This window comes from Mytilinidion resinicola (genome assembly GCF_010093595.1).
Source record: "Mytilinidion resinicola strain CBS 304.34 unplaced genomic scaffold BDZ99scaffold_7, whole genome shotgun sequence".
Taxonomy (NCBI): Eukaryota; Fungi; Ascomycota; class Dothideomycetes; order Mytilinidiales; family Mytilinidiaceae; genus Mytilinidion; species Mytilinidion resinicola.
Window position 1 is genome coordinate 917857 of NW_022985443.1, and position 12881 is coordinate 930737.

The window sequence follows — 12881 nt, forward strand, 5'->3', positions numbered from 1 at the left end:
CAGCCCAGGCGACACCGCCACTGTCTTCGAATCCTTGCGTGAGAGGATCATGATAGCCAAGCTTCGTTCTCATCTTGTGACCCGCTGGCTTGCCTGACCGATCCCGAGGTCAGCGAAGGATGCCGATCTACGCCCCATCAGTTGGCTGTTGCAGACTCTTCGAGTATCAGAGCACGTTTCTTCTTCCGTGGGAACCGCGAATTCCGTGTGGTTTCTCATCACAGTCTGCATTCTAGAATCTAGGTGGAAGTACCAAGGGCTAGCAAATAATACATATTGAGGAGTACTACCCCCTACGGGCATGAAAAGATCATTGCTTCTTCCCATAGCCTACAAGTTTACAGGCACAAGCTGAACACTTACCACAAATAGCCAAACCATCCTTCCTATACCCCATGGGGTCAATATTCCCAGCAAATGCTGGAGGTATATTTACCGTGGGGAATGTGTCACGTGTAATACTTCCTAGTCTCGTCTAATGGAGCTAGCTAATAGAATAGTAGTGTCTTAAGTCCCTATTTAGAATGACAGGTGCTAGTTATCGTCCGCTTGCATTGACCAAAGCAGTCTCAAAACTTCACAAAGCTCTAAATATCCAAGCAGTACAAGACTGGGACGTTGCTTTGTTGACACCATGACGATGTTTGAGGCCGTCTGAGGTATGTTAGCATGTCCAGCGAGTTTAGTAGTTCTTCAAAAAGATGAACTTGGATCCCCTGCAGTCCTTGAAGAATGTTCGAAGCAGCTCGAGCGGTAACATACTAGTGTTAACTTAACTAACATACTGTGTACTTCTAAGCACTGTAGAGCTACAAACTTTACAGCTGGAGCCGTGGACGGTGCTGCTGTCTTGTCTAACAATGTCGCCTTACCTAAGGCCTACTAGTAGCTTCAATATAAGGCATGGCATTAGCACTAGCAGCGGTGATTGTCATAGCCGGAACGAGTACCTTTCCGTCATCCCACACGTGACTAGTCACATGATCCCTGGATTGAACGGTGGGCCTGAAGCCTCGCCTGAATCTACGGTTTGCCCTCTGGCCTCTCTCTCCTCCTTAGCTTATAATGCCGTTACACCTACATCCTGTTGTTCTCTGTGTCCACTTGTAGACGCGTGACAGAGATGTGGACACAGACTAGGCGGTGACGCGCACGTAGTACTGTCTTACAAGCCATGCAGACGGTTGAAACATGTCTTCCTAAGATAACAGCAAAGATGTTGTGCGCATCAGATTACTTGAGAGGTGTATTTATCAGTACCAGCTTAAGGGAGGGGTTGAGATTTGGTAAACACGAAGGACTCAGTGTTATGCCGTGAAAGGCCCGTTCATAGCGAACAGCCGAGAACAGGTCTAGCCTTTTCCATTCAAGGAGATGAAGAGACTAATGCGGCCAGTCGAAACGCGGGTAGACTCTGTAAGTGATTCGTCGCTCTAAGGGGCTGGAGAAGCGTGGACATCCTGGAGGTTTCGGGACGGCCTCCGCTCTCTGACAAGGTCTAATTGGGTGGGATAAATGAAAGCCTTGGAATCGGCAAACTGAGTTGGGGATTACCTGCTAGTTATGCTATTTTATCTGGAACGATAACAAGAAAAGGTTACGTGCTACTGTAATACGGATGAGGGGGAAAGGAGGCGCTCGCTGATCTAGAGTAAGGGCAACCGGTAGAGTTCCAAGTAGCGTAAATGTCAGCATTCCGACTCCTAACCTTCTGTATGTATGATCATCCCTAGCAAGGCACCACTGTCTCGTATTCTAGATGTTCGAATGTGATTGAGCAGAGAGAACGAGTGGAAGGGTGGCGAGACCTTCTAACGGCGCCCGGCCTAGTCTTGAGCATGCATAAACTATGATGATAGGCGGCTAGACATGAAACAGCTACGAGTTTATTTATACTCAACCGTGGCTGCGTTACGTGACGGATAGTCTGCTTGCCTTCCCTTGCCTTCTTAACCGTTATTTTACCCTTCGATCGGTGTAAAGACTTTGCCAATGAGATTCACCTTCTGCCCAAATTTTACCACCGACCTCGCTTCTGTCGCGTTTGTGAGAGCGCACGTTGTTCAAGGTGAAGGTGGTTGCCGCATCGACACTAGGCCAACCAAAACAGGGTTTCAAGACACCTACCAGGCGTGCAGGCCTACTCAGCCACCCCCGAATGCCAGCGCGCCAACACCATCCAACGCCTCCTCGCCCCAGATTCTTCAGATCGCCATCGTGCAGCTTTCAATCCTGATCTTGACGATAAAGCTCCTGCTATCCGCCGCAATCTCGCCCCGCCGGCGCGCGACACATCGAGCACGGCAACAAAGGGCATCGACTCCTCGTCCCGAACGATGCCTTCCACGCAGTACGGGAAATTCCACGACTTCTGTCGCGATTCGGGCAGCCGGCTCGCAACTATACCAGGTCAGTTTCCGATACCCGAAAATCCTCAATGGTTAATGAAGCTTTCTAACACGACCTGATGCGCAGTCTGCAACGTACGTACTAGCGCCGGCCTCCAGCCTCGTTCGCGACACCCTACTGACGACGCCACTAGCTTTTCAAAGAGTCGCCAACGAGAGGAGGGGATGGATACGGTGGATGTGAGCTGTTGGGCATATCATTGAGTCGAGGGAGACATCTAGGGAATCTCGGTTGGTGAACTACGAACGGTTGTCGAGGACTTGGGTTGACTCTGGCAGGATCGATACTACTCTGCGGCCTCGCGATTCTTATTTCGGCATTCCTGATATGGCGATCGGAAAGGAAGAAGGCAGCTGTTGGACGACGGTACGCGCGAGCCACATTGTGTCGATGGCCTTAACTGATAGTTGAAACAGGGAGATGCAGTTGTTCCTGATCGGGTTCATCGTTATCGAGATATGCGAAATCTTCACCGTCGGCGGCTTCCCGTTGCAGGGAGGCGTGCGCAGAGTATGTCGCACCTTCTAATCATTCGGGGACGAGTCTAACATGGAGCTAGGCATTCAGTGCTGTCCATATCGCCGCGGTCGTTGCAACACTCTGGATACTGATGCTAAATGGGGTTGTTGGATACCAGCTACTTGACGATGGAACCCCCATGTCGATGGCATTGCTCTTTGTCTCCTCGGCCGTTTTGTTCGTTGGAACCGGCTACATCGCCCTCGACACCGGCTTCTCATGGACTGGATACTGGAACGACACTCTGGTCGCTCCGAACCAAGCATACGCGCTCTACACCCTGTACCAGCTTGTTCCCCTCGTGTTCCTTGTCGCCTTCTTCCTCTTGGAAGCCTTCCTGGTCCTTCGAATTCTCGGCGAAAAGAAGCCTATGAGTAGGTGCACCCTCGCTGCTGGTTGTTACAATCTGCTAATACTGAACAGTGTATCTCATCGGCGCAGCCCTGCTCTTTGCAATTGGTCAGATCTTCCAATACATAGCCAGTGTCCACATCTGCAACGGAACCAGTGGTAAGATTAATGGTGGTCTGTTCGAAACGCTTTTCACCCTGCTTGCCGTCGTTACGATCTGGATATTCTGGTCTAGCATTACTGAGGACGATTGGCCAATGCCAGGAGTAGCAGGCTCCGCGACGTACACATAGTGAGGGCGTAATGGAAAGGAGAGGGAGAGGACTAATGGCTTTCTTAATGAGCGAGACGATTTGTCTTAGCATAGCGATATACCAGGCTTGGTGCTTTCTGTTGGGTTTGACTCAACAAGAAGCTTCTTCAGTAGGATAGAATAATACAATCAGCTATACAAATGCCTTGATCTGCCCATTCGCAATTGACTGAAGAGAGACTTTGCGAAGAGGTGGAATGAATCACCTGCTCGCGTGGAGAGACAACTTCCATGATTATCTCAGGCGCCTCTACATTAGACCCTTGGTGAGGAATTTCTACCTCGTGGCCCAGAGTCATCCATTTTATGAGCTTTTCGAAGCTGATGCAAGACTTCGTGGGTGGCAGGGGGTCTGTGCTCAGCTATGCAACTGCCCGCTACAAAATTCCTCTCGAAGCAGTTGAGTTTCTGACATAATTCCATGGCTCGATTTCGACGTACCAAGTACCAAATGCTCCAGTCCTTGAAGTCCCTTGGATGCTGGCATAGTGACGTGGCAATTCCTCAATTAACCTACCGCTCATTTTAGAAGCTGTTCTTGATTCACTTATCCTGAATGTTTCGGAGCCACCTCGAGCTTCTTAAAGCTCCGTTGTATTTTCCCGCTTTTTGCACCTCACCTCGACGTGCCTCGACGCGCAACCCGTTCTAAAGCACCACCTGCTATCTAGATTCATGCTGATAGCTTAGAAACACACCACTAGAGCTCACCTGAGCGCGGACTTGAGCACATCGTCGGCCCAAGAACGGTACTCGCACCTATACCTTAAGCCTCACCACCGACTTCATTCTACCCACATCAATGGCGGACTCGGATGGGGAATATATCGAAGCATCGGACGATGAATACATAGGTGGAGGTGGCAGCTATGGCACACGAGGTCGTGGAAAAGGGAAAAAGGGCCAGAGAGCCGACGGCCGCGCAAAGAACGCCTGGGAGCTATCTGCGAAGACTGGTCTCGAGTCATACAGGGAATCTGCGGATGGAACCATTGGGAAGAGCATACAGGAGCGGGAGGAGGAAAGGAAACGCAAAAGGTGAGATAGAATCGCCTTCGAGACTCATGAGACCGCCGTAGTGCAAAAGAACATCTTGGCTGAGTAGCTAGCCTTTTCGGTTGGTTTTTTTGTCTCATTTCTTCCCATTCCCCGTTGTATCAGCCCTGGAAGTAGCGTTTTTGAGCCAGAGAATGACTTCGAGGGGGCTATTGAGCGGAAACGTGCATCTCTGCAAAAACCCAACTGCATCGCCACAAGGCGAGTGAAAGTGGCTGCATTGTTTGAGGTGCACTGTCCCGGTCAATATCAACTTCTTCGAAGGTAGCTTCTGGCTCAAGCTTTCCTACATGGTTCGTCCACTCTTTCCGGTTCCAGCATTTCCTTTCTCCATGAACCTCGTACAAAAGATGGCTCGCGACTACAGTGTTGGCTACAGTCAAAATGTACAAAAGTCGCCGCTCTATGGATCTCAGCATCTACGAGCGGGATTATGCGCCCAGCCTCGACTTTACTCTCCTTCCCTCTCTGCCATCTCATAGTTTTTTTCGTCCACCGTCCCCCGAAACAGTGGGGGTAGCGGATCATATTCGAAAGCGGCATCGGTCGGAATCAGCAATCAAACCATATGAGTTCCTCAACTGACGCGATACATAGGCTCCGCAAGGATACAAAAGCATTCCAGCGCGGCATCATACGCCATATTGTTCTTGTTCTCGACCTGTCCGAAGCTATGCTTGAAAAAGACATGCGGCCAAATCGCTACTTCACCATGATCAAGTACACCCAGGAGTACGTCCGCGAGTTCTTCGAGCAGAACCCAATATCACAAATGTGTGTCATGGGAATGCATGATGGGATATGCATTCGAGTCTCTGAGCTATCCGGAAATCCGGCCGACCACATTTCCGCCATACAAGGACTACGAGATCCGAAGAGCTCGACGTCTAAAGAGCCAAAGGGATCACCTAGTCTACAGAATGCTTTGGAGGTCTCCAGAGCGACTTTATACCACACACCTAGTCATGGAACTCGAGAAGTGATCATAGTACTTGGCGCCCTTCTCACTCTGGATCCAGGCGATATCCATAAGACGATCAAGTCATGTGTGCAGGATCGAATACGGGTCAGCATCATCGGCATGGGCGGTCGCATGCACATCTGCACACAGATCGTCAGCCGCACAAACTCAGGCGACGAAAGCGGCTACGTCGTCGCCACAGATCAAGAACTCCTCCGCGAGCTCCTTCTCGCAACTACCACACCTCCTGTCATTCGCTCTTCCGCACCCACCACCGACGGCGCAGCTGTTCCAGCCGAATCCGCCGCATCGCTGCTTCAGATGGGTTTCCCATCCCGCATCGTCGAAGAAGTCCCCACTCTCTGCGCCTGCCATGGTAATCTCACGCGTGGCGGATACACTTGCTCGAGATGCAAGGCCAAAGTTTGCAGTCTTCCAGCAACCTGCCCGGGATGTCATCTCACGCTCATTCTGTCCACCCACTTGGCGCGAAGTTATCACCACCTATTCCCCCTCCGCAACTGGGTCGAAGTCAGCTGGCAGCGCGCTAGGGAGAAAGGGAGTAAGCAGTGTTTGAGCTGTCTTAGTGACTTTCCGGAACCTCCATCATCACATATCGCACATACCGAAAACGGCGCAGAGAGTTCAAATGGCGCAGCGAACAGGACCGCGGCGGTGGCGGCAGCGTCGCGCAATACTGCTCCTAAAGGGAAGCAGAAAAAGGACGACGGATCGAACGAGGACGAACTAGCGACAGCGAGCGAGTCTTTCAGGTACGAGTGCCGGGATTGCAAGAGCCATTTCTGCATTGACTGCGACGTGTTCTGCCATGAGGTGCTACATAATTGTCCTGGATGTCTGGGAGGAGCAGGCCCGCGGAAAGAGGAAGGGAACGTGGATACGGAGATGAGTGGATGAGATCAAGGGATGGGCGCATCAGGTAATTCTTTGGCAATGGTTTTATTACGGGAAACACTCCTGTGAATAGCATCACGGCGGTATGGCGGGCGGCGAACTTTGGGCGTTTAATTATCTGGTGACGTGTAGGTATAGGCTCTCTGAGACGGTATCAGAGATTTTAGAGCTTTCTTAATGCAAGAACAAGGGATTGCCTTTGTCGCCTTGTTGTCTCCCTGAATCACAAATTTTGGATGCAATGTAGGTGAACTTCTCATGCCGCGCCTGGCAGCGCCGTCCAGTAATCTTGAATTCACCATTTGTCTCTCTCTTTCTATTCTCAATGCGCGCCCGCCATTCACCCTCCTACCCATATTAGCTCCCACAAAAATACCAGTCGCGCTCTTATATCTTCCCGCTCTCCAATTACACCTACAACACGCCTACAACCACACACGGCCCACACCACACAACCCACATCGCAAATCAGTCCTCTACCATATCACACCATCCAATACCATCCGCCGCCTCCCAGCATGTCCTCTCCCGATCCTCCAACCCGTCCCGCCACCCCCGCCGAATTCGTCGCCAACCATCTCACCGCCCTCGAGATCAACAATCCGGAACCACACGAGTGCAATATCTGTCACGAAATGCTCAACGCCAATCATCCAGCGGTCCAGATCACGGGCATCGATGGCTGCCATCATATTTTTGGGCGAAGCTGCTTGATGACGTGGATTGGCAGTGTTAACTTCAACCATGACAAGTGCCCAATGTGCAGGATTACGCTGTTTGGGCGTGGGAATGAACTGGGTCCAGATGGAAGAGTTCCGCACCTACGATATCATCAGCTTGCAATGGCGCGTGCGGCCCGCTGGCACATCGATGAACTGACTCGGCCACGTCATCGCTATGCCGCTGGACTGGATGACCGGGTGGAATTTACTCAGCTAGACAATTCGGTACCTCCGACTAATGCTGCTCTGCGCGACCTCTCAGCACTTCGAGGACGACTTCTTCAAGCGCGGGATCAGGCCAGCTCTGCGGCCGGCGGTCAACAACAGGGCGGTATGGCTGCGCGTCCAGAACCTACGCAGCAGACCACGCCAATTCCTACGCGAGGTCGGCCGGTTGCTGGTTCTCTCTTTGGGGCTCTTAGGAGGGATGTTGATGAGCAACAAGCTACGGCGGGTGCTGCGCAATTCCCTGAACGGCATCGAATCGACGTGGCACCTCTTCCGGAGGGCCTTCAGCGGGACCTGGCTGCACGCCGTATACACAACGATACACCCGGCCTTCGTCGGTTCGAAGCTCCTCTGGGACGTCCTGGGGAGCAGGAAACTCAGGACTCGGGGTATCAGCAGCAGAACAAGACGGCTGTTCCTGTGAACCTCACCTTACAGCATGTTCCGGGAGCCCCCAGACCAAGTCGGGGCCCTCTTCTTCCCCGCGCCCGGACAGGTCCTAGGGATGATCTCTCGGCTCCACGTAGTCGCTACGAAGCTCTGAGGGATAGAGTTCGAGCATTTCGGAACGAGCATCAGGGCACCGTGCCTACCTTCCCAGAACCTACTGAGCAGCAAACTTCGATCCGGTCTGAGCTCGATCAAAGGCATGCCAGGATGGCAGCTATCAACGAAGGTCATCTAGATCAGCGGGATCAGGAGATGCGGGAGCATCAGAATCGACAGCGTGCTCGGGGGCGCTTGATGCACAACCATGCCCAGCTCCACCGGGAGCTTTCTCTTAGGGAGGATTCTCTCCGCATGGAACAAGATCGGCGGTGGGACCTAGAGGTCCGGCTAGAGGAGACCCAGCAACGCGAAGTGGAAGCTCGGCAGGCCGTTGAGGAGGTTCGGCGACGGATTGCAGAGGCTTCGCAGCGGGAAGAGGAGTTTGAGCGGGAAGAGCAACTTCAGCGAGAGGGAGCCGGGCTTATAGTCGCGGCGACAGGTAGAAATGCCACGGGACCGGCCGAGCTGGTGGCCGCTTTGCGGAACGCAGTGGACCTTCCAATGCCGTATGACGAGCGTTACCTGCATGCTCAGATGGGGAGTTCTGTGACGCTACAGCGGGCAGGTATGCCGTCGAATGAACTCGGACGACTGCACTTCGAAGCGTATCAACATCAGCACATACAGGAGGAACAGTGGCGCTCAGAACAGGAGCAGCAGCAGCGGCGCTCAGATCAGGCTCATTAGGACGTCGAAGAGGTTTTACTTCCACCGTTTCTTCATGATAATAGTCGTCCGAGAGTGCGACCGTCCAGTGTCATAGTCATCCTACTAGTCCGCGACTAGAACTGGTACTTCTGGTCTCAAAACGGCAACCTAACACCTCGACTATCTTCAGACCTCCTCAGTTCGGACCTAGGTATAGGACTCGAAAAAGATCATTACACAATGCTTGGATGGGAGTTTACGCACTTCAGAAATCACAAAAACCGGGGTTGAGAGGTAAGATCGTCAAAGTCCAAAATAGATAGACTAATACACTATTTGGATCTGCTCGTTTCGCCACCCACTGTTAGAGGTGCTCTAGTCTGTTGCTAACATCTTGACGGACGTCAAACGGTCGAGAGTGCGAATCACACATCACATCATGCAAAAACAATGCTCCATTTCACTATGTTTTGGATGTTGATGTCAGACCCAGCACAAAATGAACAATGTGTTCTCAACCAAATCTATGTTTCGGAAAATTTCAACTCCTCTCGCACAAGGTTGTGGCCGGAGCGGGTCGGCCGTCCTCCCTGCTAGTGTGGTCAAGGTGTTCGTCCACTTCAAGATAAAGCATATTCAGTCTACTCAATTGCAAATTCGCCTTCTGCTGAAGCACTGCATGGCAGCCTAATCGCGCCACAATGTGGGCTGTGTAACCAGCCGCACCCCACCTCGAGCTCACAACAAAATCGGCCCACAGCACTCTGCAGCATCTCGCTCTCAGATGCGGATCTTCGGTATAGTTCAGCGTCCTATCTTCCAGTATACTCGCTAACACTCGATGGCTAGGTCTGATATTCTCAAGAACGAGTTGCGGCGCTCGTCTTTTCGGTCAGGCTGCTACATTTGAACCCGGCCGAAATCCGTTCCTATACTGCTTGCCGCCGTCCAGCTCCATGCAAAACAATGCGTCTTCTGCTACGCAACGACGCTGGTGAGATCAGTCTTACCAAGTACTTCGTGGGCGACGATCCAATCCCTCCATATGCGATCCTCTCACATACCTGGAAGGAGGGCCACGAAGTCACATTCCGCGATTTGATGGATGGTACCGGACTGGACAAGGCTGGCTACGATAAGATTCAGTTTTGTGGACGACAGGCTGAACGCGATGGTTTACCATACTTTTGGGTGGACACCTGCTGCATTGATAAGTCCAACCCAGTGGAGCTTCGGGACGCTATCAACTCTATGTTTCGTTGGTATCAGGACGCAGTGAGATGCTATGTCTATCTTTCCGATGTCTCGACAGTCAAGCGAAAAGCAAACGATAATTCCTATCAATATACTTGGGAGCGGGCTTTTCGGGAAAGCAGATGGTTCACCCGGGGCTGGACCCTCCAAGAGCTTCTTGCGCCGACTTCAGTTGAGTTTTTCTCCCGAGAACAGAAGAAACTTGGCAACAAACGATCGCTAAGACAACACATCCGCGAAATCACAGGAATTCCTAATGCAGCACTTGAAGGAGCACGTTTGTCTCAGTTTAGCAACACCGAGCGATTTTTGTGGATACAATGCCGCCAGACAAAGGTTGAAGAAGACAAAGCGTACTCACTACTTGGTATTTTCGACGTCGAAATGCCTCTTCGCTATGGAGAAGGATCCACAAGTGCGTTCAAACGGCTTGAAGAGGAGATTGATAAGCTAAACAAATGCCTTCGAGACTTACGCTCAACTGATCCCTGTGATGACAAAAAGCGCATCGAAGACACCAAGGGCGGACTGCTCGTAGACTCTTACCACTGGATACTTAAAAACTCGGACTTCCAACAATGGCGTGACAACCAACAGAGTCGACTGCTATGGGTTAAAGGGGATCCTGGTAAGGGTAAGACGATGCTGCTCTGCGGCATTGTTGACGAGTTAAAGAAGTCGATAATCAAGACGAATCTCCTGTCCTATTTCTTCTGCCAGGCCACGGACTCGCGACTCAACAGCGCCACGGCCGTGCTGCGAGGTCTGCTGTACTTACTTGTTAAACAGCAGCCGTCGCTCATCTCCCATATGCGGAAGAAGTACGATCACGCAGGCAAAACTCTCTTCGAAGATCCGAATGCCTGGGTCGCCTTGTCCGAGATCTTCACACACATCCTGCAAGACCCGAATTTGAGCAGCACATACTTGATTATCGATGCGCTAGACGAATGCATCACGGACTTATCAAAATTGTTAGCCTTTATTGTTGAGAAGACACCTGTATCTTCTCGTGTTAAATGGGTTGTCTCTAGCCGCAACTGTCTTGACATTGGCAAGCGTCTAGGGAAGGTGGGACAAAGGGTGAATCTTTCCCTTGAGCTGAATACAGAGTCTATTTCTATGGCTGTCAATATATACATCCGACATAAAGTGCTTCAGCTGGCCGAGGACAAGATGTACAACGACAAGACGAGAGATGCCGTGCTAGCTCATCTGCTCGCAAATGCGAATAACACTTTCCTCTGGGTAGCTTTAGTCTGTCAAAACCTTGAGAAGACCCTACGATGGAATGCCGTCGCTAAACTAAGCGCATTTCCACCTGGACTTGATTCTCTCTACGAGCGAATGATGGAGCAAATATGCAACTCAGACGATGCTGATCTCTGCAAGCGGATACTTGCCCTAATTTCGATTGTATACCGACCCGTTACACTGAAAGAGCTAACATCTCTTGTAGAGATGCTCGACGACATAGCCGACGATCTAGCGTCAACCCGGGAGATCATTGACCTTTGCGGGTCATTCCTTACTCATCGAGAAGGCATCATCTATTTTGTGCATCAGTCGGCAAAGGACTTTCTATTAACTACAGCATCTAGTACGGTCTTTCCCTCTGGCAGGGAAGAGGTCTACTATGCAATCCTCTCAAGATCTCTCCAGGTCATGTCCAGAACGCTACAACGAAACATGTACAACCTAGGTTCGTTAGGATATCCTGCTGAGCTGGTTACACAGCCAGATCCAGACCCATTAGCAGCATCGCGCTACTCGTGTGTCTACTGGGTCAATCACCTTTGTAACTGGATTCCCAATGCTTCTATAGATCACAGTCTCGACCTGCAAGATAGCGGTGCTGTTAAAAGCTTTCTTGAAGAAAAGTACCTGTACTGGCTAGAGGCTCTTAGCCTTTGTAAGAGCATTCCAGAGGGGGTTGTTTCGGTAGCAAGATTCGAGGCTGTAATCCAGGTATCTCTTAACTTGCTAATGCTACCTCTGTTTAGTATATGCTAATATAACATAGGAAAGAGCAAATGCATGTGCATTAATTAAGCTTGTTCAAGACGCACGCCGATTTATCATGTATCACAAGTGGGCAATAGAAAACTGTCCTCTGCAGGCATATGCGTCTGCACTTGTCTTTAGTCCAGCTCGCAGCCTGATAAGGGGTCTTTTTAAGAAGGAAGAGCCAAGGTGGATCACGATAAAGCCGGCTATAGAAGATGAATGGGGCGCATGCTTGCAGACGCTCGAGGGCCATAGCGATGCGGTCAACTCAGTGGCCTTTTCTCACGACTCAACACGGCTAGCGTCGGCGTCGGCGTCGGCGTCGTACGACCGCACAGTCAAGATCTGGGATGCAAACAGCGGCGCGTGCCTGCAGACGCTCGACGTTACTCAGGTTGAAATTGATGTGAACTCTGATTTCTATGGGTGTCTAGCTCGTTGTTTATATACTAGGGGAAGGAGGGGGGCCAGCCCCGGGGGCATAACGTGGTATCTCTTCCTGACGCGTTACTTGATTCATCCTGTTTCCTGATACAGTACTGATACCGTGCTGCAGCACTGCTGTTGCACTACCTGTTACTTCCTCCTGTATCAGCATGTTATCCTGATACGTTACTGCATATGAGTTGCTGACCCTAGGTTGTAGTGCTGCAACCCGAGTACGTTGGCACGGCGCTCAGCAATATATCATTTGACACTACTGGTTTCTATCTTCACACTGCAATTGGTACTATTAGTATTAGTGTAGCACCATTAGTTCTAAGTAGTACATCTACGGTTATAAAGCCTCAGAGTCCAAGATATCAAGGCCTAGCGTTGAGTTCAAATGGAGCATGGATAACACATAATTCTGAGAACTTAGTATGGCTACCGTCAGAGTATCGGCCGTCATGTTTAGCGGTGTTAGGGAACACAATTGGCATCGGTGTCGGAACTGGAAGAGTTTGGA

The 12881-nt window shown here is 51.0% G+C and overlaps 4 protein-coding genes across 4 annotated transcripts; all 4 read left to right on the forward strand.

Moving 5' to 3' along the window:
- The first annotated feature begins 1935 nt into the window (after nucleotides 1–1935).
- Nucleotides 1936–3749, forward strand: BDZ99DRAFT_461654 (uncharacterized protein). The gene is made up of 7 exons (XM_033719668.1): nucleotides 1936–2409; nucleotides 2476–2483; nucleotides 2543–2639; nucleotides 2688–2775; nucleotides 2826–2919; nucleotides 2969–3302; nucleotides 3352–3749. The coding sequence occupies exons 1-7, from the start codon at nucleotides 2337–2339 to the stop codon at nucleotides 3570–3572; spliced, it is 915 nt and encodes a 304-aa protein (XP_033578606.1). The 5' UTR covers nucleotides 1936–2336; the 3' UTR covers nucleotides 3573–3749.
- Nucleotides 3750–4059: 310 nt separating this feature from the next.
- On the forward strand, nucleotides 4060–6745 carry BDZ99DRAFT_440531 (TFIIH basal transcription factor complex, subunit SSL1). Its single transcript, XM_033717718.1, has 2 exons — nucleotides 4060–4630; nucleotides 5246–6745. The coding sequence occupies exons 1-2, from the start codon at nucleotides 4395–4397 to the stop codon at nucleotides 6525–6527; spliced, it is 1518 nt and encodes a 505-aa protein (XP_033578607.1). The 5' UTR covers nucleotides 4060–4394; the 3' UTR covers nucleotides 6528–6745.
- A 297-nt stretch (nucleotides 6746–7042) lies between these two features.
- BDZ99DRAFT_569637 (uncharacterized protein) lies at nucleotides 7043–8997 on the forward strand (the record flags this gene model as incomplete). Its single annotated transcript, XM_033727908.1, has 1 exon — nucleotides 7043–8997. One exon carries the CDS (start codon nucleotides 7043–7045, stop codon nucleotides 8708–8710), a length of 1668 nt encoding a protein of 555 aa, XP_033578608.1. The 3' UTR covers nucleotides 8711–8997.
- A 399-nt stretch (nucleotides 8998–9396) lies between these two features.
- BDZ99DRAFT_440534 (HET-domain-containing protein) lies at nucleotides 9397–12464 on the forward strand (the record flags this gene model as incomplete). Its single annotated transcript, XM_033717719.1, has 3 exons — nucleotides 9397–9468; nucleotides 9521–11893; nucleotides 11949–12464. The coding sequence occupies exons 2-3, from the start codon at nucleotides 9638–9640 to the stop codon at nucleotides 12462–12464; spliced, it is 2772 nt and encodes a 923-aa protein (XP_033578609.1). The 5' UTR covers nucleotides 9397–9468; nucleotides 9521–9637.
- Nucleotides 12465–12881: the final 417 nt, after the last annotated feature.